Raw genomic sequence first — 27691 nt, forward strand, 5'->3', positions numbered from 1 at the left:
CCCAAAAAACGCTGCAACTCCTTCCGTTGAGTCGGAACTGGGAACTTTACTATGCATGCTACCTTTTCATCGTCGACTTTCCAACCCTGCTCGTTCAAGACGTATCCTAAGTATTTGATCTCCTTCCGGCAAAACATCGACTTTTCCTTGGATATTGTCAGGTTCGCGATTCTCAGTCTTCGAGCGACCTCCTCCAATGTCTTCAGATGCTCCTCGAAGTCTTTTGAACAAACCACGATATCGTCGAGGTAGTGAAACACGTGCGGCTCCATGTCGGCGAAGATGTGCGTCATTACTCTCGCCAGCGCTTGACTAGCCGTGCATAAACCGAAAGGAACAACGCGAAACTGGAAATGACCCCGAGAAGGTACTGTGAATGCAGTTAGCGGACGAGAATCTGGATGTAATGGAAGTTGCCAAAATGCGTCCTTTAAATCGATGGTCGAGATGTATGTGCAACCGCTTAAGTTGTTGATGATTGACGAAATTTGTGGAATCGGGTAACCTTCGTTGATCATCACACTGTTCAGGTGCCGGGCGTCTAGGCAGACACGACATTTTCCGTTTTTCTTCTTCACAGCGACGAGTGGGTTGTTCCAAGGGGAGAACATGGCCTCCTCGATGACATCCATGGCCAACATCCTGTCGATCTCCTTATTTACCTCCTCCAGCACGTATTTTGACATCGGATAATGCCTTTGTTTCTTCGGTGGTGCGTTTCCAACGTCGATACGGTGCTCATATAGCTGTGTTCTGCCTAATTCGCCATCTTCTGCTTTGGGAAATTGCTGTACAACCATTTCTAACCGGTTCTGCTCTTCATCCGATAGTGTCTTCGTAACCTGTTCTTCTGGAGGATCTTCTACATCTGCTTCTGTCGTCATGGATTCCAGCGTACAACACACGGCCTTAACACCAAAGGTGTTCCAGAAGTCCATCCCCAAAATAATACAGTCTGGGATTGACGGAACTAATAAAACAGGAAGTGTTTCGTTACGATTGTTGTAGGCAATAGGCAGGCGAACGAAGTTTGATATCATGTGGCTCGTACCATCTGCTGTCTTTATTCCGCCTTGCACCGTTCCTTTCCGTAATCCTAGATCGTCAACTATTCGTGTATGCTTGCCGCCTAGCAATGAGCAATTGGCTCCGCTGTCTAATAGTGCTTTCATCCTTCTACCTAATACTCCGATGATTGCATGCGGTCTGTTGTCATGTCCGGGATTTATGATGATAGCATTTAAGTGTGTCAATATCAGATTTTCATTGAGAGTGTCGCTTGGGTTAATTGAACCATCCCTCTCTACTGACGATTCCCCGCTTCGTAGTTTCCCGCTCTAGAACGACATGATGTGCAGTTGCGCAGAGTGAATCCCTTTTTGCCGCAGCCATGACAGAAATAGAAAGTCTGCTCCTTCTCACAATCGACGAATCGGTGTCCTGCTTCTTCACAATTCCAACAAGTTGTCAGAGTTTTCCGCTGGTCCTGAGAGTGCTGTTTTGGAGGCTGTGCTTCTTGTGTTTGCCAGGGTTGTCTGTGCTGCTGAAATTGATGTTGAGTTGTCAGGTACTGATGATTCGGTTGGATGGGCTGATACTGTTGATTGTAATTCGAAGATCGTTGCTGCTGACCTTGCCACGGTTGCTGCGAATACTGGAACTGATGATTTTGATTCCCTGAATACTGCTGCGAACCTTCAAACTGTTGCTGTTCTACCGGATACCGAGACCTCTGCCACTGATGCTGTGTGGCCTGCAGCTGTTGCTGTTGCGTGTACTGCGAATACTGTGGCTGCTGTTGTTGGTTGGGTATCGACGGTTGATTCTGCCTGTTCATGGTTCTGGGATGTCTACGATCCACGAAAGTCTTGATGGCGTTGATCTGCTCCGTCAGCTCTTCCATTTTCAGGTGCCAATACTCATCGTCGTCTGCATCTGCCGCTTCTTTTTGTAGTCGAGTTGTTGCTGCAGATTCTCCCGCGTTGTTCTTCTCCACCAGATTCACCTTCGAAAAACGCTGGTTGTACGACGGTTTCTGCTGGTTCTTCGGAGTGGCCAACCTCGGTGCTAATAATGATTCGCGCGGAATCGACATGCGTTGTTGTCTGTCCAGCAAGAGCTTCATGTTGTCTTGAGTTTTGCAGGTCCGAACTAGTTGTTCGAGCGTTGTAGGGTTCGCTGCTGTGACTGCTGATAGGTAGTCCATGCGCATATTCTTTTTTACCAGAAACAGCTTTTCTGCGTTGGACATCGGTGGATCGGCAAACCGGAACAACGTAGAAATGTCCTTGTAGTATTGATCGAACGATTCTGCTTCACCTTGATAACGAAAAAACGCCTCAGCCCTCAGCAACTGACCATGCTCTTCACCTAGATAATCCCGTCGAATAATACGCTTGAATGCGTCCCACGACACCAGTTGACGTTGGTTATCTGCATACCACTCTAGCGCATCGTTCATAAGTAAATGCTTGACGCCTGACAGCAACACCTCATCGGAAATATCGTCCGAAACCGCAAAGCTTTCAACTCGATCCAGGAACGTGTTGAGGTTCTCAATGTCTTCGCGCCCCTTGAAGAAGAAACGCCAGTGGTGTATCGCCTTCTGCATCCTGCTATTCTCGTCGTTTCTGCGTGGCTGAAGTTGTAGCTGCAACAGGTTGTTCAAGAGCTCGTTCCTAAGATCGTCGAAACGCTCTCTTTCCGTGCTGCTGTTTCCTGCCTGTGTTGATCTGAAGCTACGTCGGTTGCCTTCATCGATGTTTTCAGTTGGTTGCTGTAGTTGTTGATCACGGTTGGTTGCAGATGCCTTGTTGTTAAAAACCCGTTGTGGTTGCGCATGAGGATTGGGGAGAAGGTTTGGAGGGTTGCTGGTTTCGAAGTCGTTGTTCAACACTCGTTGCTTTGGAACGGCTCCTGTCTGTTGATGTGGCGAAACTCCTCGCCCTCGTCCTCGGACTGTGTTGAGTGGTGAACCTGCCTGAATTGTGGTGTTTTGAATGCTTGCTGAGGCGTTGAAGATCTCAGCAAGACTGCTTTCTCCTCCGACTCCTTCCTCTTCCACTGCCACTAAACTAGAGTTTGCACTGGCACCGTTTTCAATATGCGCACGCACTTTTTTAAGCAACTCGCTTACGATTGACTGAAGGGACGTGAGAACATCATTAAGATAGTTTGGTGGATCTATAATTTTCAATCTTTGGTCATAATGAAGCAATCTAGCTCTAGCTATTTTAAGATCCTGGTTGTTATTTGTTTTGCAAGCTAAATCGGCAAAAGTTTGTAGATCTTTAATGCCAACTGTGCAATTCTCAATATTTATCGTTGGACTCATAACATGAATCGAACTGTTGTGAAAAAAGTCCTTAATTTGTTCTTCTTGAAGAAGTGCTTTTAAACGCAACACTTTGCTGCGATGTGTGAGTGAATTCACATTCAAAATGTGTCGCAACGCTAATTCGTAAGCGATCTCCTCTTCTGATAGCAACGAAAAATCCATCTTAAAATTATTTGCTTACTTTGTATTGTACTAGTAATGATATTAATCTCTTAATGCTACTTATTCTGAAGCAGCAGAATCGAAACATAAATCCAAAAACGAACCAACTGATGAAATCTTAACAAGATTTCGAAATTTAAACGATAAGGAGGAAAAACCATCGAAAAACCATATTTTTCTGTTGTGCTGTGTGGGTTTTTAACGTTGGGTGCCAATGTAAGAAGAAAAGGGGTTTTGGCTTAAGGAAAAGAAGAAGAGAGTTGTTTCTTCCTCTTTGCCAGGCTAGCTCAGGTTGTTCTAAGCAAAAGCAATAAATTTAAACATGTCATTACATTTCTCAAACAAATTATTGATGGTCAAGCCATCCTTTTTATTTTGCCCTCAGGCTCATACATTTGATTATTTATGGTGTGTGAAATCAATGGATAAACAGCTGACTTACGTGCATTTCACTGGATGTTCCGGACTCGATTCGTCCCAAGAATGACGATCAATTGGTCGGTCATCATTGACCCAGAAATCGCAGAAACCGCTCGGGTGGCGAACGCAGCAACAATTCGCATTTGGATGTCCTGACAGCATACTTGCGGTTGCGGCAGATTGCCTTCTTCGGTCGACGACGATTCTCTGGCCTGCGTCAAGGCCGAATCGTTCTCCACCGGCAGCCGTCGGCTTCGATTCCGTGCAGCTTTTACCCGGATTGTTTCGGAAAACCACGAACCGTTCCTCTGATACTCTCGACCACTGTCGAGCACTTTTCTGGTGAAATTCTCCTCCGTGCAATCCGGATTCTTCCGGAATCTGTTTCCGGTTCCCTCGAACTCCTCGACCACTGTCGAATCTCCGTCTGGTACCTTGTAGCGATGAATTCCGGCTTCTCCGGAAGTCCTGCGATTCCTTGATGACCATCGACCACTGTCGAACTGCTTTCTGATGCTCTTCGGTTCCCGTTTGTTTCCGCACGCGTACTGTTGTCCGCTCGCACACCGTTGACCAACTCCTGGGAGAAAAAGAGGAAGAAAAGAAGGGGAAAAAGAGAGCCCTGCGGCACCAACAACGTCAGCAATTTAGCACAACATATTTTGTCTGTTGTTTAATTTCTCACCCTTTTGTGAAGGGGCTCTCGGGAACTTTTTCCCTTCCGTTTGCCGGTTCAGTTGCCGGGATTACTTGGCACTTTTTCTTTCCTCCGGGTGCTCGTTTGTTGGTTATTTTCCGTGCTTTCGTCTCCAACTATTGAGTGTGGTAGAGGTGTTTTATTATATTTTGCTCGAGTGCAATTTGGTGTTGTTAACTCACCTCTGCGGGTTCCCAAACTAGCCAAAGTCTTCGTGACCGTCTTCCCAACGGCTTGGGAAACCTTTGCAGGCTGTTTTCGACACGGAGCAGCAGCACGACTTGGCACACAGCCGTTCTCGGTTTTATTTCTACGCTCCTGACACGAGAAGCAAATGCAGCGGAGTTGTTAGGACGAGTTCGTCTCTCTTTTTTGTGCGTTTTCCGTTTTTGGTCGTTTCACGGGCTTTTTGCTTGGCGAAATCGCGACGACGAGGCACACCAAATCAATCCCGCACTTTTTCTTTGCCGAATGACAAGTCCACGGAAGTGTGTGAAGTTGAGCCGGTGCTGGTGTTTTCTTGATGCTTTTTCTTCCTTGCCCAGTTTTCTTGCGGATGACAACAGTACGGTTTCAGTTTTCTTCAGGTCGGTTCACACTTTTTGTATACACGGAGCGAAATCCTTCGAAGTTTTTCTCATTCGGTGACAATTATTTTGTTTGATGACATGTTATTTATCCGAATTGGTTTATTGAAGACAAAATAAACCAAGTATAATCTTATATGTTACACTATTAATATTTCATTAAATCAGTATCTCTTACAGGGTTTAGCTTAGCTTAGCTTGATTGACTGCTCACATCCAGCTTGAATCATTGAACCCGAAATGCTGCTTAAGATGTTTGGATGAAAAATTTATAAATATTCTAGTATACTCTGTGATTGATTTCTTAATTTGGTTTAAATACAAGTCAATACATTCAGAATTCCAAGTTCGCAGGCGTGGCTCATCGCCAATGGTTGCTACTTAGTGATTGACCGAGGCCATCAATTTTGCTCAGAGGTCAAATGAACGGAACCTGAGATTGGCTACACATTCACAATGCACAAAACTGATGCTCTCTCTTTAAACATCAATAACGGCGCCGGCCACGTCCTAGTAGTCAATTGATAGGATAGAAAAAATGAGAAAGGGATAAATGAACAACTTTGTGCTTAAGGGCCGAGGTCACCTCTGCATGCTTGCAAAAAAATTTGTAGGGAATGTGGGGGAAAGGAAATAATAAGGAAGCACTTTTGACTAGTGTTATGCTGATAGCTTTTTCTCCTGAAATATAATTAATATTTATTAAAACATTTTAATCAGGTAAGAAACAACATTTTTGAACGGTGATAATGACTAAAACACATAAGAAGTCAATCTATCAACTTGATTTCCATTTTAATATCTCATAATAGTTGTTGTTCAATTATATAAAAAGTTCAAAATGACATTCGAACTGGTGTTCTAAATCATATTTTTGCAGGAATTTTAAAACCAATAAAAATGTAAAAGTTTAAATATTTTGAAGAAAAATTCCGAAAAAGATTGTAATAACCAAAATGTTGAATAGAACCATATTGAAGAAAACAAGTCCAAATAGAACGTTTTACCACTTTTTCAAGAGAAATAGAGAGAATGTGATTACATATCAAAACATTTAATGTTGATTATTTTAAACAATTTCCATCCAGTTTCAGTCGTGCAGTCGTCGGGTGCGGTTCCTTTTCTTGTGCTCTCTTCATCGTTGGTGTTACCTATCGAGTGAAACTATAGTGCGTAGCGATCTAAACGAAATTGAAAAAGAAAATCCGCTAACAATTAGCAGTTTATGTCTGGAAAATAATTCCCGACATTTAAGTGGAACAATTGGCTTAAGAAACCCGTAAAGCCGTTGAGTTCGCGAGTGAAAATATTCAGAAATCGGAAGTTTGACGCGTACTGCGGAAAGGAGGCGTCTTTCAATGTGTGCGCGCAAGAAAAATGTCAGGTGTTGGTTGCACGAAAAATTCGTGCAGTTTGTGCATCGATTGGTATTTTCGCGTAGCGTTCGCGTTTATTATGTGGTCGCCTACTTCGATTGCCGGGAACGCGAGCAACAATGAAATGGATAATTGTTTTCGCTCCAGTCTTGCCAAAAATAATCATACTTTCATATAAATTATGTTCCAGCCACAAACGAAAGTAACCTATAACATACGAGTTTTTTTTAATTTCATTTGCTATTTTTAATTTTGCTTAGGAAGTTCTCGTTTGATAAAATTTTATCCTTCAACCTTCTTTCATACGCGGTTATTGCAACTTCAATCGCAAACTTTATAACAAAATTATAAAAAAAAAATTTGGAAATTTTTCATTCAACTAATGCAATAGTCACTTCATTGGATAGAATTGTATAACATTATTTTCTCACAATGGAAGGATTCCGGTCGTCAATCCAATTGATTAAGTTTTCAAACAAATTCTAAAATAATTTTATTTTCCTTGAATAAAGCAGTTACCTGTTATTATTACTGAAAGGGCAATCAAACTATCATTTTTCGTTTGGGCTAATTGTACTGCTGTTTTCAATACTATTTTTATACTTACATACCATGATTCTACTGATTATTTACAATTATACTGTATTATTATCACTCATATTCATATTTAAATAAATAATTTCTCATATTTATAACTCAATGAATAGGAGGCCATAAAAAAACATACTTTAACATAAACTTTCTTTTCAGATCTATATCCTTTTATTAAACAAAACTTTTAATCTTGTAAAACATTATATTTATTCAATATTCCGAGTAATTATTCCTACCAGCAGATATTGTAAACAATTTTATATTTTTAGAAGGAATGCATCTGGGGATAACCCGAAGAAATTATTGCAAGCGGCACGGGTAGCCGGCCATTGTAGGTTTCTGAGGGTTGGATGCCTTCCTTCGACGAACCATCGGACCGTGGAAGCCCTAGAAGGAATTCGAAGGCCAAGCCACACAGACATAGGCAGGACCTTGCTACCGATGGGGGAACCATACATACATACATACATTATTTTAAACAATTTCCATCAAAAATTTAGGTAACGACTTTCCGCATTTGATCAGAAACATTAGGATTTAACGTGTTCCCTGTTTTTAGGGTTACCATATCTCGCAATGCTAAAAAGAGTACAATGAAAAACAAAATCCAAAAGAGTAAGAAAAACTCTATAAAAAATCCGAATTATTTAAAGTCATTCAAATACTGCCAATTTATTAGGAGCAATAGGTATGGCTAAGAATTCCAAATTGCCTGCTTTTTCAAGAAAAAAAAAGAAAAAGCCCGGTCCGGTCCGGTTACCCAGGTGTCGGGGAAAAATGCCCGAATTTATCCAAAATCTAAGAAAAATCCAAACCAAACTACCGTTTTTTTACATAATGTATGATTTATTGAACTTTTTTCATCGAAATACAAACATTTTTAGGAAATGTAAAATTTGAATTGAACATCGCTGATGTGACTCAATAAACAATATTTATTTAATGTGTACATTTTTCACTATTTCTCTTAATTTGCATGAGAAAAGCCTGAATTTTGGTCAGATTCTCCCAGGTATTGCTCGGGTTTTAAACCGAAAATCCATTTTAAAATCCAATGTTCGGATTTTGCCAGGTTTTTGGGTAAAAATTAGCCCGGCTCGAAGTAGGCTCAGAAAAATTTCTGGAAAGCTGAGTTATGACGTATATGATAATTATAAATTCTCTCATTTTTTTAATAATAAAAAGAAAAAGTCAGTGACTGAATATTCCTATTAGGATTATTCGAGGGAAAAGAAGTATTTGATGCTTTGCTGACAAACCACACCAAACCCGATGAAATACTTGATTTCAAGAAGAGATTTTTAGGAGTGTATAAACCATTTCAGCCTTTTGCTTTTGTGCTCATTGTTAACTATTCGGGGATTTTTTGCATACTCAAAGGCGTTTATTGGGCTCACTGTAAATTACGATTCAAAGGTGCCTTCATAAATACGGGATATTTGGGAAAGGTATTGAAAATTTGTGTAAGTTGTATTTCGTATATCCTGTATAAGATGTGGTAACCAAACTTCATATACTGAAACAAACAAGTTCATTTTTCCGATTAAATGGCTCTCATAAAAAAGAGAACATTTCGAAAAATTTCACAAAAAGAAGAGTACGCCCATTTTTCGATCGAAAAAGAGTATGTACTCTTAAAAGAGTACGTATGGTAACCCTACCTGTTTATGATTTAATCATGATATAAATAAGTATTGATGAATCTTCAAAATTTTGAACATTTGACTGCTCCAAATTCAAGATCTCATACCAAATTTGGGCCAGATCGGATCACGGGAAGTCGTCGCTCAACGAGCCTGAAGTTTGTATGAGGATAAAGTTCCAGTTCGCTTATTAAAAATTGTAATTTTATTGAGTAACGATAGCCTTCTTTGGTAATACATAAGGTTTAGGAGCATATTATTAATTGGAAGTCCAGACTTCCGAAAGACTTCTCACAAAGAAAAGTAAGGTACTAGATTGTCTGAGTTTTGTTGCCAGTTTACCAGCGATGTTTCTAAAAATTTTATCGAAATTCACAATATATCATTCGGCTTCTGTTACAAGCCCAAGGTTATTATCCCGTCATGTGGCTACCATCAAGGGCTTAGCTTGGGTGAAGTTGTTACCTAAGCGATGTCGATTTTCCACCCGCAAAATAATTAATGTCCTGTCTGTTCTCCAAACGAAAACCTATCTACTTTGTTGGTAAACAGAAATGTTTTTCATTAAGGAGGTGAGCTATTCGAATGAGTATTTCCTTTACTTGCTTTGTGCCAAACGATTTTTTTCATAGCTTCTACAAATTCGTGCAAGTCTTCATCGTTTTATAAAAGGTCAAAGTGTACCCTAATGGCCTTAAGACTCATTCACTTCATTATTATTGTTATTGATTTTTATTTTGTTAGATTCGATTATTATCCGGTAGCACAAGATGAGCGAGTACCTTTCGTTTCATTTTTTGAAAATTTTTGATAAAAAAGCTTTTCGTTTTCAGTGAAGGATATGTCATCGCATAAATATTTTCCAAATTTTAATTAGTTTGAATCAATTTTAATTATTCAGCAAACGATCATAAATAAACAATTTTTTATAGAAAAAATATAATCACTAATAAAATAGTTGAAAACCGATAGTTTTCGTTAAGGTTTTACAGAAAGAAAACATGACAGCATGGGAGCAAAATGAATGATCATATTCTAATTAATAGTATTTTTTTTTTGTTTCGGTTACTTTTTTCACATGAAAAGTCACCGTCATATTCCCAACTTGTTCGTCGAGTCCGGAAATAGTATTGCACCGGAGGATTGGTTTTCTTCGGTCGTGTATTCATTTTTTTTTTTCTTAAAAGAAGGACGATGTCCCAATGAACTCCCCATCCAGCCTTCCTTTTGTCCTGTTATTCTTAAAAAGTTGAACTGCTAGAACCTGCTAAGCTAGAAGAACTAGACATGTCATGCTGCTGTTGTTGTTGCTGCTGCTGCTGTTGACGTTCGCGGTCCTTCCGTGCTAATCTTTCCTTGGCCTCTGCTAGGTATTTCATAATTTCCCGCTTGGTTATTTCGGCTGCCTCGTCACTCATACGGCTGAGCACCAGCTCCAGGTCGTCGAAGAATTCGGCATTCTCCGAGCGGAACTTTATGTCCTGGGTCAGTTTATCGGAAATCATTGCGAGTCGGTTGTAAAAAATCATCTTAACAGCACCCCGAGTGTGCGGCCGCGAGCGGATCTCTTTGATGATGGATTTTATCGAGGTGTCCTCTTCGTCAGGATCATTTTCTGAAGAAAAAAACATAATCGTTGAAATGGATCATTTAAATTTGAACACTAGGACTATTACATTGAATCAAACTATCGATAATTATTTTTTTTTGTTTTATTTAAGACACTTCACCAACTTTGTGGCATTCGTATATTCTTAACAATTCATTCTGTTCACACGAATAAATATTTAAAAGAGAAAATTTCGATTTTCAAAAAGTATTAGGCATGCCTTGACCGAGATTCGATCTTATGACCATCGGATGAGACAAAAGTTTCTATCCACAGAACCACGACCGCTAGGACTTTTTTTTTTAAATCGCTTAACATTAGTTGCATTAGATTATTTCAATAATACCATTTTAAAAACATTGAAAATATTTGAAATTAGTGCAAGAACCTGAGTTCTATACTCCAAGACTAATCAATTATGTGATCGAAACTAATCAAAACCCAGTCCTAAAGCTCACCAGTATTTGTGTCCTCAGAACTCTCCTCGATGGGTTCGTTTGGCTCTCGAAGGCAGTAAATTAGCTCATCATTCTCGTCGTTAGCCGCACAAAGATGATCCATAAGAGTACGGATTCTAGCCAAGCGTACTGTAGTTTCCCAGATTTGAAAGGTGTTGGTCGAGATGTTATTTATCCTTTCGCCAGTCCGAAATCGTTGCTGATCCATACTTGTTGTCCCTGATTCCTCGGCGGAACCTTTCCGTTCCAATCGGAGACTTTCTGATCCTAATAATCTAAGCTATCGACAGCACTTTTTAATCCGTAATTTATACGATACGTAGCGATTAGAAAACAATTTCTGATGAGTAACAAACCCGAGGGTTGACCTGAGGATAAGACAGTTTCACCTTACCTTGTAAAAAAAACTTCCAAAACTAATCACGAATATGAAACGATAAAATAATATCACAGGGCGCTAATCAATGCAAATTTATTTCCTATTTTCAATGTTTCGCAAAGCAATTTTAGTTTCAAATTTATTAAAAAAATTTACACTGAGTTTGTGATTCTCAGCGACCAGAAAGTAAACAGTTTATTAGAAACGATAAGCTATGCGCAAATTTATCGTGACACATCTGACATTTTGAAATCGGACTTTTTTACGCAAACGATATGTAAAAAATACCACCAGGGTCAATTATCATAGACAAACGAAGCAGTTTCCTATGCATTTTTTTTTTGAAAATTATTTTCTCTTAATTATTTGCGTTTTGCTCGCCCAAACACAACAAGACATGCAGAGCAAACTCTACGACCTCAGCGAAAGCTCCAAGGCAGCAGGTCTCAAAATCAATGTCGGAAAGACCAAGTCGATGGAAATCAATACAGAAAATCGTTCCAATTTCGTGGTAGCTGGACAACAGGTTGAGACATTGGAGTGCTTCCAGTATCTTGGTAGCCAGATTACGCCTGATGGTGGTACCAAGAAGGACATCGAAACCCGGATCAGAAAAGCCCGATTTGCGTTTGCGAGTCTCCGAAACATCTGGCGGTCACGCCAGATCTCTCTACGAACTAAGATCCGAATCTTCAACTCAAACGTCAAATCCGTATTGCTGTACGGGTGTGAAACTTGGTGCACATTTTTACGTTCCGAGCGGAGGTGACCGTGATATTAAAATAACGGAACATAAAACACGGGGTTTAACTTAACCATTGTATTATTAAAAACGTACTTAATAAAAACTTGTACATTAGTGTGTCGCGACGGAAACTAAAGTGGATACAAACATAAACATTAATCTTCTCTTTCTCTCACTCATGCTGTCTCCACTGACGAGAGCTGTCAGCTGCCATCAGTGAGCCCAGTGCTCGTGTAGGCTTGTTCATGGCCCCAACATCTCCCCTCTTAATAGATCTGGTACGGATCGAACCACTGCGGCGCTCTTCGAACTCGCGAAGACCGGCGTGGTTGCTGCACAGCTGGTAATGTTTCTATTGCCGTCCGGAAACCGGACGAATTCCTCGTAGTGGTAGTAGAGGACGGAGACGACGACGATGGCACTGATGCTGACAACGAAGAAGCATCATTACTCGGCGATGATGCTTTATTTTCAGGATGCAAAGCTTGTACAGGCGTAGAATGATGGGAAGGTGCACCAGGATTCGAAACGTTCGGCGAGCTATGTCTTTGGGACGATTCATTTGTTTTTGGTGGAGCAGAAGGTAGTTGCAAGTTGTGCTCCCTCAAAAGTATGTCCAACGGTAGCATTTTGTCATTGGAATCGACTGGTACATCTGGAGTGAGCGTGTTGCTGGATGATCGGCTCCTCATCTGGTTCACATGAATTCGACACATTCGGGAGTCTTCGATCCAAACGTTGTACATGACTCGACCAACACGTTCAAGCACGATACCGGCTGCCCATCTCCAGGTGTTTTTGGAATGAAGTTGAGCATAAACTGAATCATGTTGCTTGAAGCAGCGCACTTTACCTTCGGGTTGCCTCTCTGGAACGTTGGGTGTCGGTGGTGGTCGAAGTAACTCCAAACAAGTACGGATTGGTCGCCCAAACATTAAATCCGCAGGAGATTGGCCAGTAACAGGATTAGGAGTTGTTCTGTAGGTTAGCAAAAATGTATCCAGAGCTTCTTGAATCGTCGCCTTCCCTTCTCGGATTTTTCGCAAGGAGCGTTTGAAAGTGTCGACAAAACGCTCGACTTGCCCGTTTGATTGTGGGTGATAGGGGGCTGTTGTAACGTGATGAATGGCGTTTTCGACACAAAAGGTTGCAAACTCGGTACTGGTGAATTGCGAGCCATTATCGCTGACCAAAGTTATCGGCATTCCGAAGCGTGCAAAAATGCCCCGTAAGATACCGATGGTAGCTGCTGATGTGGTGCGATTGGTCTTGACTATCTCCACCCATTTAGAAAAAGAATCGACCAGCAACAAGAAATAATCTCCTTCTATGGGCCCCGCGTAATCAACGTGTAAACGCTGCCACGGTTTCTCCGGCTTGGGCCACGGCTGAGGCGATGATAACGGTGGACTTTTGGCCACCATGGCGCACGGTTTACAAGAGCTCACGAACTTGACGATATCTGCATCCAAAGATGGCCAGTACACGAAACTTCGTGCGATAGACTTCATGCGTTGTATTCCGGGATGACCTTTGTGCATCTGTTGAAGGCATTGGTTCCGGAATTTCGATGGTATAGCAATACGCTCGGCAAACATAACGCATCCTTGGACGATAGATAAGGAGTCTTGGCGGTCGAAGAAACGTTGGACCTCGTGATCGGAAATCAATTTTCGGGACTTAGGCCAGCCATTCAGGATAAAACGGAAGACTTCGCCAAGTACCGGATCTGATTGAGTAGCATTCTGAACCGCCTTGAAATTCAGAGGGATTTGTCTAGCGGAATCGGCTACTTCGGATCCCAAATCTTCTTCCAAGTTGACACTGGCAATAATATAATCTTCGTCGGGCTTGATGTGGTTGTTGATCAATCGGGATAATACATCGGCGTTTCCAAACTTGTCTGTGCTGATGTACTCGATGTGGAAGTTGTACAGCAGTAGTTGCAACGCCCATCGTTGCAAGCGGTTGGCAGTGTAGGTGGGTATGCCTTTCTTGGATCCGAAGATGCGTAACAGAGGAGCATGGTCTGTTTGAAGGGTGAAACTTCTACCGTACAACATTTTGTGAAACTTGGTGCAGGCGAAAACAAGCGCCAAACCTTCACGGTCGGGTTGCCCGTATGCTTGTTCGGCTGCAGTGAGAGCCCTGGATGCATGCTGGATGACCTTCACTGAACCGTCCGGAAACTTATGGCTGATTGTAGCGCCGACACCTACCGATGAAGCGTCTGCTGAAACGACGATCGGCAATTCTGGACTGTAGTGTGTCAACAGAAGATCGGAGGCCAGAATAGTTTTGAACTGATCGAACGCTTTTTGGCAATCGGCTGACCAGTTGAACTGTTTATTGCCTTTGAGCAGCTCATCCAGTGGATAACGCAGTGTTCACATCGCAGGAACAAAACGGCCATAATAATTGATGGCTCCTAGGAAGGATCGAACACCCGTCACATCTGTCGGCGGCGGAAGGTTGCGGATGACGTCGATTTTTGCCGGATCCGGGCGCAAACCATGTTTGTCGATAAGGTGCCCCAGATACTTTATCTGCTGCGAACCGAAGGAACACTTTTCAGCCTTAATGGTGAAACCGTACTCTTGAAAGCGTTGAAGAGCTGCCTTCAAATTGCGGTTATGCTCCTCCTCATCCGCTCCGCCGATCAAAACGTCGTCCAAATACCCTAACGTGTTTTTGAGGCCGGCCAGCATGGTGTCGACCAGTTGCTGGAATGCTCCAGGTGCTGCTTTCACTCCCGGTGATAGTCGATTGTAGCGATATAGCCCCCGATGAGTGTTGATGGTTAATAACTCTCGGGAAGACTCATCTACCTCGACCTGCAGGAATGCGTCGGATAAATCCAGCTTGCTGAAGATGGTGCAGTTTGAAAGCTTGGCAAATATGTCCTGGGGAAGTGGCAAGGGGTACTGATTTGCTTCAAGCGCGTTGTTCAAACCCGTAGAGTAATCTCCACAGATTCTGATGGCACCGCTTGCTTTACGGACCACCACGAGCGGTGCGGCCCATGCTGAATACTCGACTGGCGAGATGATGTTGGCGTGTTCCAGTCGATCGAGCTCCTTGTCCACTGTACTGTACATGGCGTAAGCTACAGGGCGTTTCGGACGGAATACAGCTGACTTCATGGCCCCAACACACATATGCGGTGACGACGCGAAAACTGCAAGTTTTTGTGAATCGCTGCCTGCGGAACATCATCCGCGCTTGGTGGCCTGGCAACTGGATCTCAAACGTTGAACTTCATCGCCGGTGTCATCAAAAGGCGCTAGAAATCGAGATTCGGGAACGTAAGTGGAGATGGATTGGGCACACGCTGCGAAGAGATAAAAACGTGATTTGCAGAGAGGCGCTTGACTGGAATCCAGATGGGCATCGAAGAAGAGGCAGGCCCAAAAGCTCGTGGCGGCGAAGTCTAGCCGCTGAAATCCGCACAGTTGACGAGAACCTTGGCTGGCAGCAAGTGAAGACGCTGGCTCCGGATCGCCAGCAGTGGAGATCTTTTATCTCAGCCCTATGCGCCGGTCAATCGGCGCTGGACCCTTAGGTTAGGTAGGTAGGTTCTATTATTGGCAATATTTTCATTTTTCTATTCTGTAAAAAAAAACAAGCGTTTTGAAATGGCTCTTATTGATTTTTATTTTAATGGTGTACACACTATTAATTTTTTGGTGTAAATTTATGTCAAATTGGATGCACAAAACTGAAGCATCACATTTGACATAAAATTACATTACAAAAGACAGAAACGCTTGAAGCCATAAACTCTCAGCCTTTAATTATATGACTCATTCAACATAATATTATGTCACTAATGATGTAAATTTCTGTCCAATAGGACGCACAAATGAGAAGCATCTTTTTTGACGTAAATTTGCATCGCTACGGAAATCATATTGCATTGTGTAATATTTTGGTAACAAAAGCATTCGGAAACATAAATTTTAAGAGAAATAAATGCTATAGCTATTATTTCTTTTCAAATTTATGTCTCCAAAGCTTACGCTACCAAAACATTACACAACGCAATACAATTTCTGTGCTATAAATTCAAACTAAGCCAACACACGACTTTATGCGAAATATAAACTTAATGTCATATCAACCTCACCAGGGAATAATGTTATTTCCAAAAAAAAAAAACTCTGTAAAGCAATATAGTAGCCATGCCATCATTAATTTTTTAATACATAATGTCTGGTTTGCATTATAAATATGTTTTATTCATTTTTGTTTTACAATTCAATGCAGGAACCGTTAACATAATAAATTGAATTTCAATTGAAACGCAAACATATAACTTACGAGACATTAATTTGCCTTGTAAATCTATTTTTGAAAAACAAATTTTATTGAATGTTGTGTGTGTGTGTGTGTGTGTGTGTGTGTGTGTGTGTGTGTGTGTGTGTGTGTGTGTGTGTGTGTGTGTGTGTGTGTGTGTGTGTGTGTGTGATCAAAGCACATATCCAAGAGCTAGTTCCTCTGATTACAAAATCATATTGCATTTCGAATAATTTGTGTCTAATTATTCGGTCCAGTATTCCCTCAAGGGTGTGCATTTAACCTACTTCCTTCGCTTTCCTACTAGGACCTTCTGAGCTTTGACCATGTAAACATTGTCGCTGTGATTAGCTATCTCTTAATAAGCTTCCGACATTCAAGCTGGATATGAATTGATCAGGTGTCACTATGTGACAAACTGAAGAAAACTGAATAAATAATAACTCACTCTGTCATCCGGTCAGCACCATGACATTACTGCACAATTAAAAGTAATTTTCGCTGTACTTCCCAAGCTTTCTATTCAGCCAAAGAGCATTAAAAATTTGGAGTTAGCCAAAGTCAATTTTGACAGTTATTGATCCACATGCTCGGTTGTTTCTTTGATTGACAGGGTTCTGAAAATATCGAAGAACAATTAAAGCTAAAAATAATGCCCATATGGAAAATAATTTACTGATACTCCCATACGAAAGCGTCTCACTATAGGCAGTCAATACTACCACAAGCCACGACCTACTGACGTCAGCATCAGGTTTAGAATCCTCAACAGACCTATCATGAAAATAAAACAATCCAGAAAATAGAATCAAATTATCATGTTAAATATCTAGTTGATAAACATTCGAAATTTATAAAATGCTTATTCGTATTACTTATATTTGCAAAGTTTGCAAATTTGCTATAATTTATGTTCTGTAATATTATCACGGTGAAATGTCTAGAAAAGGGAGGTCAAGTATTCCCACTTTCAAGTTGTGACATCGAGTACTGCCCGCTTACCTTGCGGCATCGAAAGAGGGACCAAATGTCGATCGGGTCCTGTCTTTGCTTGGCGATGGATTGATGTACTTGGAACCCAGCGACAAGTGGCAGTGTTTTCCACCACCCGCTTAACACAGCCTACCACATAATGAGAACTTTTGTCCGGATCTAAAACATTTAAAAAGTCAGTTACATAAACTTATTTTCTCTAGAAAAAAAAATTGTACCTTTGAAATTTAAACTTACGGTTATTGCGAAGTTCCTTCTGCCGAGAAGGAATTAATCAATATTTTGCGGAAGCACATGAAGAACAAAATCGAATGATTTCAGTGGATGTTGTTGTTGACGGTTATAGTTTTCCTCCACAGCCGGTAGATGTTTACATCCGTCGGGTGTTCCAGAGAGGGAGATGGTTGTACTGCTACATCGCAGTTCTTACTGCTCTGCCACAGCTCGCGCATAATATTTTCTTCTGCAGTTGCGTCGAGTTTTTGTCCCGGAAGTTTTGCCACCTCACAGCAATCAGAACAGGAGCCGTAGCATCAGGGAACATCATTTCGTTTGGCACCAGTGATTTGTTCTGGACGTCTGGCTGCCTTTGGTATCGTGGTCGATGCAGCAATCGGCTAAGAAAATGTTGACCCAACTCGCGATCAAACAAAAAATTTATCGCCATCACAAACACTCCCGGTTAAACGGAACCGAAACATTCCAAAGCGAAAAAAAAAACAACGACAAAACAAAACAAACCCGTATTTTTGACGTTTCCTTTTGTGATGATCAGGTAACTGGGATGCCAGGCGCACGTAAATTACCGACACTTTTTTTTTACTTGACTGAAAATGAAATTTGGAATGGCTAGGGAAATTTATTGACGAAATCAAATATGTTTATGTACAAACAACCGTGCTTGAATTTGTCAACTTGGGAATGCAAGCAAACACACACACAATCAAACCAAAGATGTATGTATGTATGACTTTGGTGTTTTTTGGCCGAGAGTGTTATACTCTATATAACCACTTTTCCTCCTTTTCCTCTTTTTCTAGCTAGATATTTCGAAAACACAGTGTGTCGATATTGAATATTTTTTCAAATAATAAATCGTGCTTTTTCTAAAAAGCTGAGCGCTTCTTTGATCTTGTCTTCGTTAAAATCTTTTATCAACTCGAATAGATTGGAATAAGTTTCCCAATCATAGTGGTTTCGTATGTGGTTATATTGTATGCAATTGAATAGGGCGTGTTCTGTCGTGAAATTTACTGAACATATTTCACATTGTTTCGAGTCACTGATGCGCATAAGGCCAAGGTAGTATGGCGAGTAGTCATGTCCACTTAGTAGCCTATTTGTCGTGCGGATTTGTGTGTTACTCAATTCAGAGTTGTAATACCATGGCTTTAAATCAAAGTGGTTTTGAAATTGGTAGAATTTCAAACCCTTCTGAAACCAAAGATATTTGTTTAAAACTGTGTGAGGTTTAGATGTCAATTGATGTGAAATTAGGTCTAAATTCGATTAGATCAAGAAACAATTAGGTGTTCAAGCGTTTCTGGCTCGTGTAATTTTATGAATTTTTTGGTGTGTAGGTAGGTATACGTTTATGCCCAGTTTTGCACCAGATCACATTCAGTATTGCACTTACTGTTGTCATCGTGTTCGTTTATGCGCTCAGATTTGAACTGACTGCTGAAAGAGGACGGTGGTAACGGTGCACGGTAACCTGAAGATTGTGCCAGTCTTGCGAACGACTAACGAGCGCTTGTGTGAGCTATAGAGTTGTTTTTTTCTCGGATTTAAGCTTTCGTCTCCTATGCTCTCAAGGCAAAAAAAAGCTTAAATCTGAGGAAAAAAAGCTTAAAAACGAGATTCACGACCACTTATTTAAAAGATGTTGGTCACACAATACATAGACAAAACGTGTAACGTTGCCTCCCTCTGTGTTTGGTGGAGTGCAACACTGGGCGAGCGGCGAATACGAATACCACAGACAATACGGTATAGTAATTGACATAAATATGTCTGTAATGGAATGAACACTATCTTACGTCGCAAAACTGCATCGATGGGATGACGACAGACTGTAATGTACACAACGAGATCCGTCTGTTGTTGGAAAATTGAGACGGGCTCGAAAAATATAAAAGACATTCAACTCGTTGCAGCACCAGGCTATTTCGGTTGCTTCAACGCATGTTTTGTTGGAAAATTGAGACTGCAATATCTTCCGAACAAAATGAGACACATTCAACTGGTTGCGTCTAAGGCCTCGTTTTCACAAAACTTGTTATTGATGCTCCAGCAGAGCCTTCAACTGTTCAGACATTAAAAGTCTACATCTAGGGGCTTTTTCTATTGATGAGTGCAATAATTGCACTTAAATTAATTAAATTAAATAAATTAAACTTAAATTATTATTTTGAAAGTCATTGAATATAGTGTTTTAAAACTTCTATGAGTATAAAAACAAGTTCATTTCATTTAAAAAAAAAAACTCTGATATTTTGAAACTCTAAATTATCTTGAAAAGTGTGTATATTACGTACGAAATTTGGAAGATGAACGCATCAATACGTACACATGAATAATGAGTTTTATGAAAACGCGGCCTAACCCGTACTATAGAATAGATACGCAGCTCTGGTTGCTGCAACTATATAGTCACAATTGTCTCGTATATTGTTCAAGGGACTGGAGACACGTCTTTAAGTTTCTGGCTTTCGAACAATTTAACAGACCTGCAACTTGGATTGTCGCCGATTGAAACAACGTGAATTCAGACAGGTCCAGGTAAACCTATTACGTTTTCTGTTCAGAACTTTTCATCGCGGTTTATGTCATCGTAACAGATTAAAAAACCGACACATTTTCTAGCGCTTTATTTTATGATATCTAATATGCATGTAAATGTATAATATACTGTATATCCATCATTATGGTTGTGTAGATACAACAGAAAGATAAACTTTTTACGCATCTATCCACACCTCAAACTTTATGTTATGACGTGTTAAACTAAAACTTTCGAAAGCAAATAGGTACGCAGAAGCTTTTTTTTCCAAACTTAGCATTGCAGCCCATTTACCAGCGATGAGCATTCCACCAAAGAAAAACTTGTGTTAATTTGTTTGGTTTAAACTTGTTGAATGTTTTTTTTTTCACCTTGATTTCTCATCCATGCTTACAGCATTAAGAATAACAAATTTGTTCTAATCACATCTTTTGCCCCCTGGTTTATTTTTTTTTGCTAATAAATACTTGTTCAATAGGTTACTGTCTATTGCATATGTTTGTATAAGTTTCCAGTTGTCTGACGGAAGATTTAAACTGAAATATAATGATACTCTATAATAAGTTTTTAGTTCAACCTGCTACGTTTCGTGTGGTAGTTTGTTTTGTGGGTGCTATTTTTCATTATTATGGAGTTGTCTATTTTGATTCTATAAAAATTTTGATCACTATTTTGTGTTTAGTTTTTTTTACTTTTGAAAATTTAGTGGAACGTAAATATAGGCTTTGAGTCCGAAAACCATACTAAACATAAAACTTCTGCTATCTTCTTAGATTAAAGAAATTTGCGGTCAGCCGAGTGACATTTTGAAAAGAGCACTGCATCTGTTTCCATTGTTTCTATAGAAAAAAATATAAATCAATGCTAATACAGCTAAGTAAGATTAATCACATTTTAAGAATTTGTCAATTTTTGGGTATCAAAATATGCAAATTCTTAGCTTCAATCGTTTCTTATCAACTATAGATTGGATGTTTAAACTCAAAAACGACCATAAATCATTAAAAGGATAAATTTTGTCAACTATTTTAACATAATCGCTTCACAGATTATCACACAAAACAACTTATTATGTCCAAATAAAATTAAAAATTTATCGCTCGGAACAGTTTATAGCGTCATATCAAGATGACTACAGCTTCAAATTTTTATTCCAACTGCCCTGATTTAATGACTGAGACTGAATGCCGGTAGAGACCACAGTTGCGCAACGACATTTCCTCTCAAGGTTTCTAGAACTGATGTTACAATTGGATCTACCATTAGAATTACGACTATCACTGTTGTTAGTACTGCTACAGCTGCCACTTTGACCTAAAAACGAAACTCTACAGCCGGTAAAGCTGCGCGGAATCACCGGCCGAACCGATGAACCACTTTGGCGCTGATACTAGGTGCTACTGACGGATGCATTGGAGATTCCAAACACCGGACTTATGCGTAGAAACACCCTCCGCAGGACAGTTCGCAGTTCAGGTTTCAGGTCGAAGCACATCAGATCACACAGCAGCACGTAGTAGCTGGATATGTGGGCCGCAAACTGCAAAATTGAAATGAAAATAAAATGCGTGTGACGTTAGTTTTAAAACACGCTTGAGAATCATACTAAAATGACAAAAAAAAACTCACCCTTGAATCAGGCATTTTGAGCAATCGCGTCATCACCAGCAGGAGCAGCGACGTCCAGGTGTCGCGATGCGGCTCGCTCTGGAGAGACAGGAAGTAGTCCAACGCTTCAGTGCAAACGGCTATGAGTCGCTTCTCTATGTCTTGCCAATCGCGGCGTCTACTTTCATCGCTATACATTTTGAACAAAATCCGCAGCACACAAGCCAAAGATTGGGTTTCTTGTTTGAGTAGATTTGGTTTGAGGGAACCCTTGAAACCTGCTTTCCATAGCACGTTCCGCTGTTCGTGATTGGAGTTGAATTTTTTCGCAAAACGATGGCTTTGCAATAGGCAATCGATCAGTTGAAGTAGATGCGGGGTATTCAGATAGCTGTACATTCCTTGCTCTTCTCGTTGACATTCTTCGGTCGAAATAGAATGATTAAGAAGGGAATTGGATCCAACGGAATTGGTGGAGCTATGACTGAGCTCGGCTGCCGCCTGTGCTAATGTTTCAGCATCTTCTTTACGCGAGGTGGCAGGGAAAAAGATTATGTTGTCGATTGTTTGGATAAGTTCAAGCTGGACAACGCATTTGATGAGAAGATTTGAGAAGAGAACCGAGGTGTGATTCAGGTCGGTTGCTTTCAACGCAGGATCTTGAATGTCGAGTTGATTGTGAACAGAGTGTTGTGAAGATGATCGTTTCAGTATACCATGACGTGGTAAATCACCGTTATGTGGGGGATAATGAGGGGTGTGGTTAAAGCTTTGTGGAAGTGGATCAGGTTTCCAGGATAATAATTCGTTCGGTAGTGTGCTATTAAAGATATCCAGCATACATCGGCATGTGTTATCCCAAGTTTCCTCGTCAAATTTCAAACCGTTTGATATAACTAAATTCTCCAAACAGTTGGTGCCAGATCGAGCAAGCTGTTCATTGTTCTGCTGCACGCACCAATGGAGTTGACAGTACAGATCTTTCAGCAACATTGGACCGAGAATGTCGAAGTATTGCGTAAATACATCTATGATTGCGTAGAGTGCATGATTGCAAGTCGTAGTCATCCATTCGGCTTTCTCCGTGTGGTGCTCAGGTAGCTTCATATTGTCGAATATCCTAAACAGAATGTTGAACAAATCACGCCACCAGTTTGGTTTATAGGCGTCGCCATGAGTTTTGACAATTTCAAATAACACCGTTAGACCACGTGTTCTAACATCTAGCTTACATCTATTGACAACACATGATAATGAGAACAGCATAGGGAACCATCCTCGAACCCAAACTCGATCTTCCTCCGGGACAGACACATCATTTTCCATTCCGGCGTGTTCAGCAAAAAGATTCGGAGCATCGTTAACACAAAGAGCACAAGTTCTCACCAAACGAATCGCTTCCATACTGGTGTCGGGAAATTTAGCATTACACGCAAATTCCGACAAACACTTTACAGCATCCTGGAATGAATCGATCATTATGGGAAACTGTGACTGATACAAGTCGGTAATAATTTTTCCAGTTGTCAAAAATGCTAACTCCACAATTGCCTCATCATGATCACCAGCAGCCAAATGGAAAACGGAGAAGATATTTTTCCAACCCGACTTCACATTATGAGCTTGGGAATTGACCATCTGTGCTACACAACGCACTACCATGTCTCGTATTGCTGGAGAACTGTTTTTCTTCATAATATGCTCAAAAGGCCTTAGGAAATCCTTTTGGAATCGGAAATTCGTGAATTCTCCCTTCTCAATAAACTTCATAGATAGTTGTCGCAGCGAGTCCAGCGCAAAGAAAGCAATTTCTTCGTTGTTATTACATCCAACTGCATTGAAATGTTCTCCCAGAATCTGCCAAATTCGGGACCATTGCAAACGAATACGTCCCATATTGTAATAAGAGATCTCAACAATTTTTTGAAGCGAAAACATGCGTGGCTGTGGTCGAGTAAGTTCATCCAGAGAAACTTGGCACAGTGCTTTCACAAAATCCACAATGGCATCGCCGTCCAATCGAATGGATCCGGTGAAAATTCGATCAACAGCTACAACGATACTTTGCGAACTAGTTTCACCAATATGTTCTTTAACGGACGGATCAAGCGAGTCTCGGTGCGAAGCCGGTCCAGATAAGAATTCGGGACGCACTCCTGTTCCAATGAGCTGAGCTAATTCCAGATGTGAAATGCATTTTACAATATCCAACCAACTAGAGCCGAGATAATTTCCATCGGTATGAGCCACCATTATCAACGTTTTGATCGTGTCAATGTTCTTAGCTTTCATTTCGTTGATAGGGGAGTTAGCTGTAAGTAATGTAAAGCGAGCGAGAGCCTGAACATAAGCATCTCTTTCCAAGGTCATGTGGAAAATGCAAGCAATTCTTACAGCACACCGGATACCATCCAAACATAAGCTAGCAATTTCGGGATCATCACAATCCTGTAATCCTACCGAGAAGGCGGCCAAAAATGATGTCCAAGCCATTTTGAACATCGGTCGAACATGTTCCAAATGTTTTGCAGATGTGAAAGGTGCCTTAACATGTGATACTGATTCCATTAGATTTTTTGCTGTCGTGGACAGTGATTCCATTTCCAGATTCCACAAAAGTTTACGTTTCTTTTCGTTTACAATTATCTGCTTGCCCGGTTTGCTGGCCACAGTATTTTTCATTTTGATCTCATGACCAGCAATTTCATCATAAATCTGTGAAAGGTATTCTTCCGGTAGATCTTTGTTGTCACTGATACCCCGGTTCATTTTAATGTACTGTTCTTTAGTCATTTTATGTTTAACTTGCGGCGAATGTAGATCCGTAGTTAGCATAATAACCGAAAAAGCGAGAACGTATACTGTATCGGCCGATGCAAAAAGGGTATTGTTCGGGTTGCAGTCACAATATCTGCTGGCAAACTTTTCCATCAAACGATCTATTTTCTGGGCTTCTCCTGGCAATCGAAAACCTTCCAAAAAGTATCGCAATGCTGCAACGATATCCAATTCGGCAAAATTCATTGCATCGATATAGGCGCACATGACAGCTTTACTTTGTTCCTCGTTTTCGCCTAAATAATCTCCAACTTGTGTTTTATCCAATCGCTCGTCCTCGTGCAACCATTTGGCGATATCTTCGGAACTCGTACCAAGCAAGCCACGTTCCTGTAGAAATTGGATGCCCTTCTTTGGCTTACGATTGAACATATCGATTCCGGTTTCCATAACCTCTTTTCGCTGTTTTCGTTCTTCTAGTTCCTCTGGTAAATCAAGTACCTCCCGGTTTCCACCAGAGGTGTTGGTACTTCCGACCGAGTTTATGCTTATTGTCGATCCACCGTGAGATTTCATTGGTTCTTGTATCTCATCCATGCTTCGGCTTCCCCCTACTGTTGTTGGTGGTGGATCTCCTAGCGTCGTTTGAGAATTCGGATTAACGTACAAATCTTTGCTCCATTCAACCATACATTTCAAAATGGATACCAAGCATTCCAACCCTCGGATACGCATTGATTTTTCTTGATTAACTGATGTGCCCAGCTCTAGCGCCTGTCTTCCTTGAGCTATTTTAGACAGGACATTAACCAACCGTTCAAACAGATTTGCTGCTGAAAAATCACAGTCGTAGTTAACGTAGATATCCACGACACTCTGGGCATCGGCACAGATTCGTGTAAGTGCTTGTATCACCATCCACTTGTGCTCAAACGAAGAACTGGTTGCTTCCAAAATATTAAGAAAAATTTCTTTGAAGAAAACTTCGATTTGCTTTTTTAAATGAATCTTAAAATTGGACAACAGTGCCACGAAAATCGACAACGATAGCTCAAAAACCTCCGGTACGGAACTTCCGCCATTTTTAGACAGAGCCACGCATAAGTACTGCTTGATAGCCATAATAAACATTTCATTGGACCGAAAAACGGGTCCAGCATTTTGCAAAATCGACAGCAATAGATGCAAAGAAAGAATCTTTGACCGCAGCTCATGTGACTTTGGATCGGGATGTCCTTCGGGTAAAGGCTTCATCGATAATTTACACAGCGCTCTGAACACCAAAAAAGCGTCTTTTTGCAAAATATGTGTGAATTTGGCTGTAACAACGCTGTCATTTTCGCTGGTGACCTCCATGCTTTCCTGCGATGGAACTCGTGCAATTGATGTGCTATCTGTTCCAGCTCCAATCGATACCCCTCCGATGCTGCCAGTTTCCGCGTCCACGCTTTCGGCACTCTTCCCACCGTTTCCTTCAACCATAGCAGCAGCCGTCGAAATAACGTTATCTACAATTTCATCGACAATCGCTCGAATCATATCATAATCCGGATGCTTTTCCTCCACAGCGACTGGTGTCACAACTTCTTCTTGTATTGCCACAGCCGCGGCGCCGCTGGATAATCCTCCTCCATTCGACACCTCATATGCTTGGTTCTCCATGCGCGTGAAAATCACATTCAACATTTGTGTCAAGGTAGCGCGCGCAGTTGTTTGATTGATCAGATTTTTGCTGGATAGATAAATATCATAACATGTTCGCACTCCCTGCAGCACAGTTCCCTCATGCACTTCAACGTGCTGCGAGGTTACAACCGTCAACAATGCCTTTATAATCTGCAACTGGACCCCTTCATCTGTCTGCGGACCCATAAAGCAGTTGCAAATCGTTGTCACAATCCGGTCGATAAGAAATTTGCCCGGATTGGAAGAATCCGGTATATTTCCCGTTAAATGTCCATAGGCAATCAGCTTCTGGAGACAATCCAGTGCGGTGACCACGATTCGAGGTGTTTTGCTCTGACAGGCAAGCTCGAACGGTAGAAAGTATTTCTCCGCGTTGACGATATTGGCTGAATCGTTTTTCGGCAACGGCAGCGCCGCCGAAGGGACTGGAATTTCCCCATTTTGCTCGCTACTTTGACCTGCTTCTTTCAGCTCTTCCTTGATGTCCTCTGGAAAAGTATAAAAAATGAATAGTTTAGTTTTTTTTGGATAACTGAATTCTGATAAACCAGAAACTTAAAAAAATTGTTGATTCCTTGAAGAGTAAAATTTGAACGAACTTTATCTTAGCATTAGAGTTTACCAAAAATCTTGAAAGGGGTTTGTTTTATGAACTCGTACCAAAAATTCGAGAGAAAATGTGTTATTTATTAATAGCGATAGCAGCCGTGGAATCCACCATAAAATTAAACTTCTGTAGTATTTAAGCCGCGTTAAGCTAGTCCACACAGGTCCACACTAGGCAACATGAACTGCGATTTTTGTTATGAGACGAACTTTGTTGTCAGTTGTTGTTGTTGGAAACCTGAGACGGTCTCAGTGTCTCCCGAAGAAAATGGGAGACGCTGAGACCGTCTCGATACGAACCGTCTCCTAGTGTGGACTAGGCTTTACAATGACATACAATATATACGTATTTTAGCCGCATTACAATGATGTAAACTTCAAGACACATCTGCTGAGCTACACTCAGTATTAACACTTAAAAGCCTCTCGAGCAGGTGCCTAAGTGATAGCAAACTGCAACCAAAAGAGGTATCGACACCAAAGTGAGCCATCATTGAGGTCTACTGTATCAAAAAATTGTCCGTACAGCACGTACCTTGAAATCCAAACAATCAAAAAGTGTACTTTTTCAGTCAATAAAAATACTACAATTACACCATTCGCTGCAGAAACTAGCCCTTTTTGTAGATCAGTATTAAAAATGTTTATGAATTAAATCTTAAAAATAATCCAATTCATTTAGTATAGAAAGTCCCAAAAACGACGTCAAAAAATTGTCCGTACACTGAGGCCTTTGTCAAATATTAGTCAAGTAAACAGTTATGTATCAGTCCGTCAAACGCAGAAACGTGAGTTGAATCTCAGCAAAGACAATTTCCAGTGGTCTGAGCGATAAATACGCTGTAATGACCTTTATCTAGTGTTGATGTGGCCCACAGTCTTCAAACGTCAGACGCCGAACCGCTGCCCTGATGGGAAAGGAACTCTGGCAAGCA

At 40.9% G+C, this 27691-nt stretch overlaps 5 protein-coding genes across 8 annotated transcripts in view; all 5 read right to left on the reverse strand.

The window, feature by feature from the left end:
• Positions 1-3785: 3785 nt before the first annotated feature.
• On the reverse strand, positions 3786-4985 carry LOC129749410 (uncharacterized). The gene is made up of 3 exons (XM_055744385.1): positions 4799-4985; positions 4605-4732; positions 3786-4541 (listed from the first exon to the last, which is right to left on the reverse strand). Exon 3 carries the CDS (start codon positions 4406-4408, stop codon positions 3938-3940), a length of 471 nt encoding a protein of 156 aa, XP_055600360.1. The 5' UTR covers positions 4409-4541; positions 4605-4732; positions 4799-4985; the 3' UTR covers positions 3786-3937.
• Positions 4986-9706: 4721 nt separating this feature from the next.
• On the reverse strand, positions 9707-11448 carry LOC129746381 (uncharacterized). Of its 4 annotated transcripts, none has more exons than XM_055740017.1 (3): positions 11278-11448; positions 10884-11158; positions 9707-10431 (listed from the first exon to the last, which is right to left on the reverse strand). In XM_055740017.1, the coding sequence occupies exons 2-3, from the start codon at positions 11089-11091 to the stop codon at positions 10058-10060; spliced, it is 582 nt and encodes a 193-aa protein (XP_055595992.1). In that variant the 5' UTR covers positions 11092-11158; positions 11278-11448; the 3' UTR covers positions 9707-10057. The 4 variants fall into 4 exon arrangements, with proteins under 4 accessions (XP_055595992.1, XP_055595991.1, XP_055595990.1 ...); XM_055740016.1 differs by having other exon boundaries at positions 10884-11163; XM_055740015.1 differs by having other exon boundaries at positions 9708-10431; positions 10884-11175.
• A 661-nt stretch (positions 11449-12109) lies between these two features.
• LOC129747283 (uncharacterized protein K02A2.6-like) lies at positions 12110-14614 on the reverse strand. The gene is made up of 2 exons (XM_055741426.1): positions 12661-14614; positions 12110-12553 (listed from the first exon to the last, which is right to left on the reverse strand). The coding sequence occupies exons 1-2, from the start codon at positions 14068-14070 to the stop codon at positions 12548-12550; spliced, it is 1416 nt and encodes a 471-aa protein (XP_055597401.1). The 5' UTR covers positions 14071-14614; the 3' UTR covers positions 12110-12547.
• On the reverse strand, positions 14395-15150 carry LOC129742281 (uncharacterized protein K02A2.6-like). Its single transcript, XM_055734162.1, has one exon. It carries the CDS (start codon positions 15148-15150, stop codon positions 14395-14397), a length of 756 nt encoding a protein of 251 aa, XP_055590137.1.
• Positions 15151-20151: 5001 nt separating this feature from the next.
• LOC129749983 (brefeldin A-inhibited guanine nucleotide-exchange protein 1) overlaps positions 20152-27691 on the reverse strand; it is a 37737-nt gene continuing 30197 nt past the window's right edge. Inside the window, exons 3-4 of the mRNA XM_055745160.1 lie at positions 21708-26638; positions 20152-21618 (exon numbers count right to left, since the gene is read on the reverse strand). Of these exons, the coding sequence (XP_055601135.1) occupies positions 21469-21618; positions 21708-26638 (5081 nt within the window). The 3' untranslated portion in view covers positions 20152-21468. The remainder of the gene's footprint in view (positions 21619-21707; positions 26639-27691) is intronic.

This window comes from Uranotaenia lowii, chromosome 2 (assembly GCF_029784155.1).
Source record: "Uranotaenia lowii strain MFRU-FL chromosome 2, ASM2978415v1, whole genome shotgun sequence".
Classification (NCBI taxonomy): domain Eukaryota; kingdom Metazoa; phylum Arthropoda; class Insecta; order Diptera; family Culicidae; genus Uranotaenia; species Uranotaenia lowii.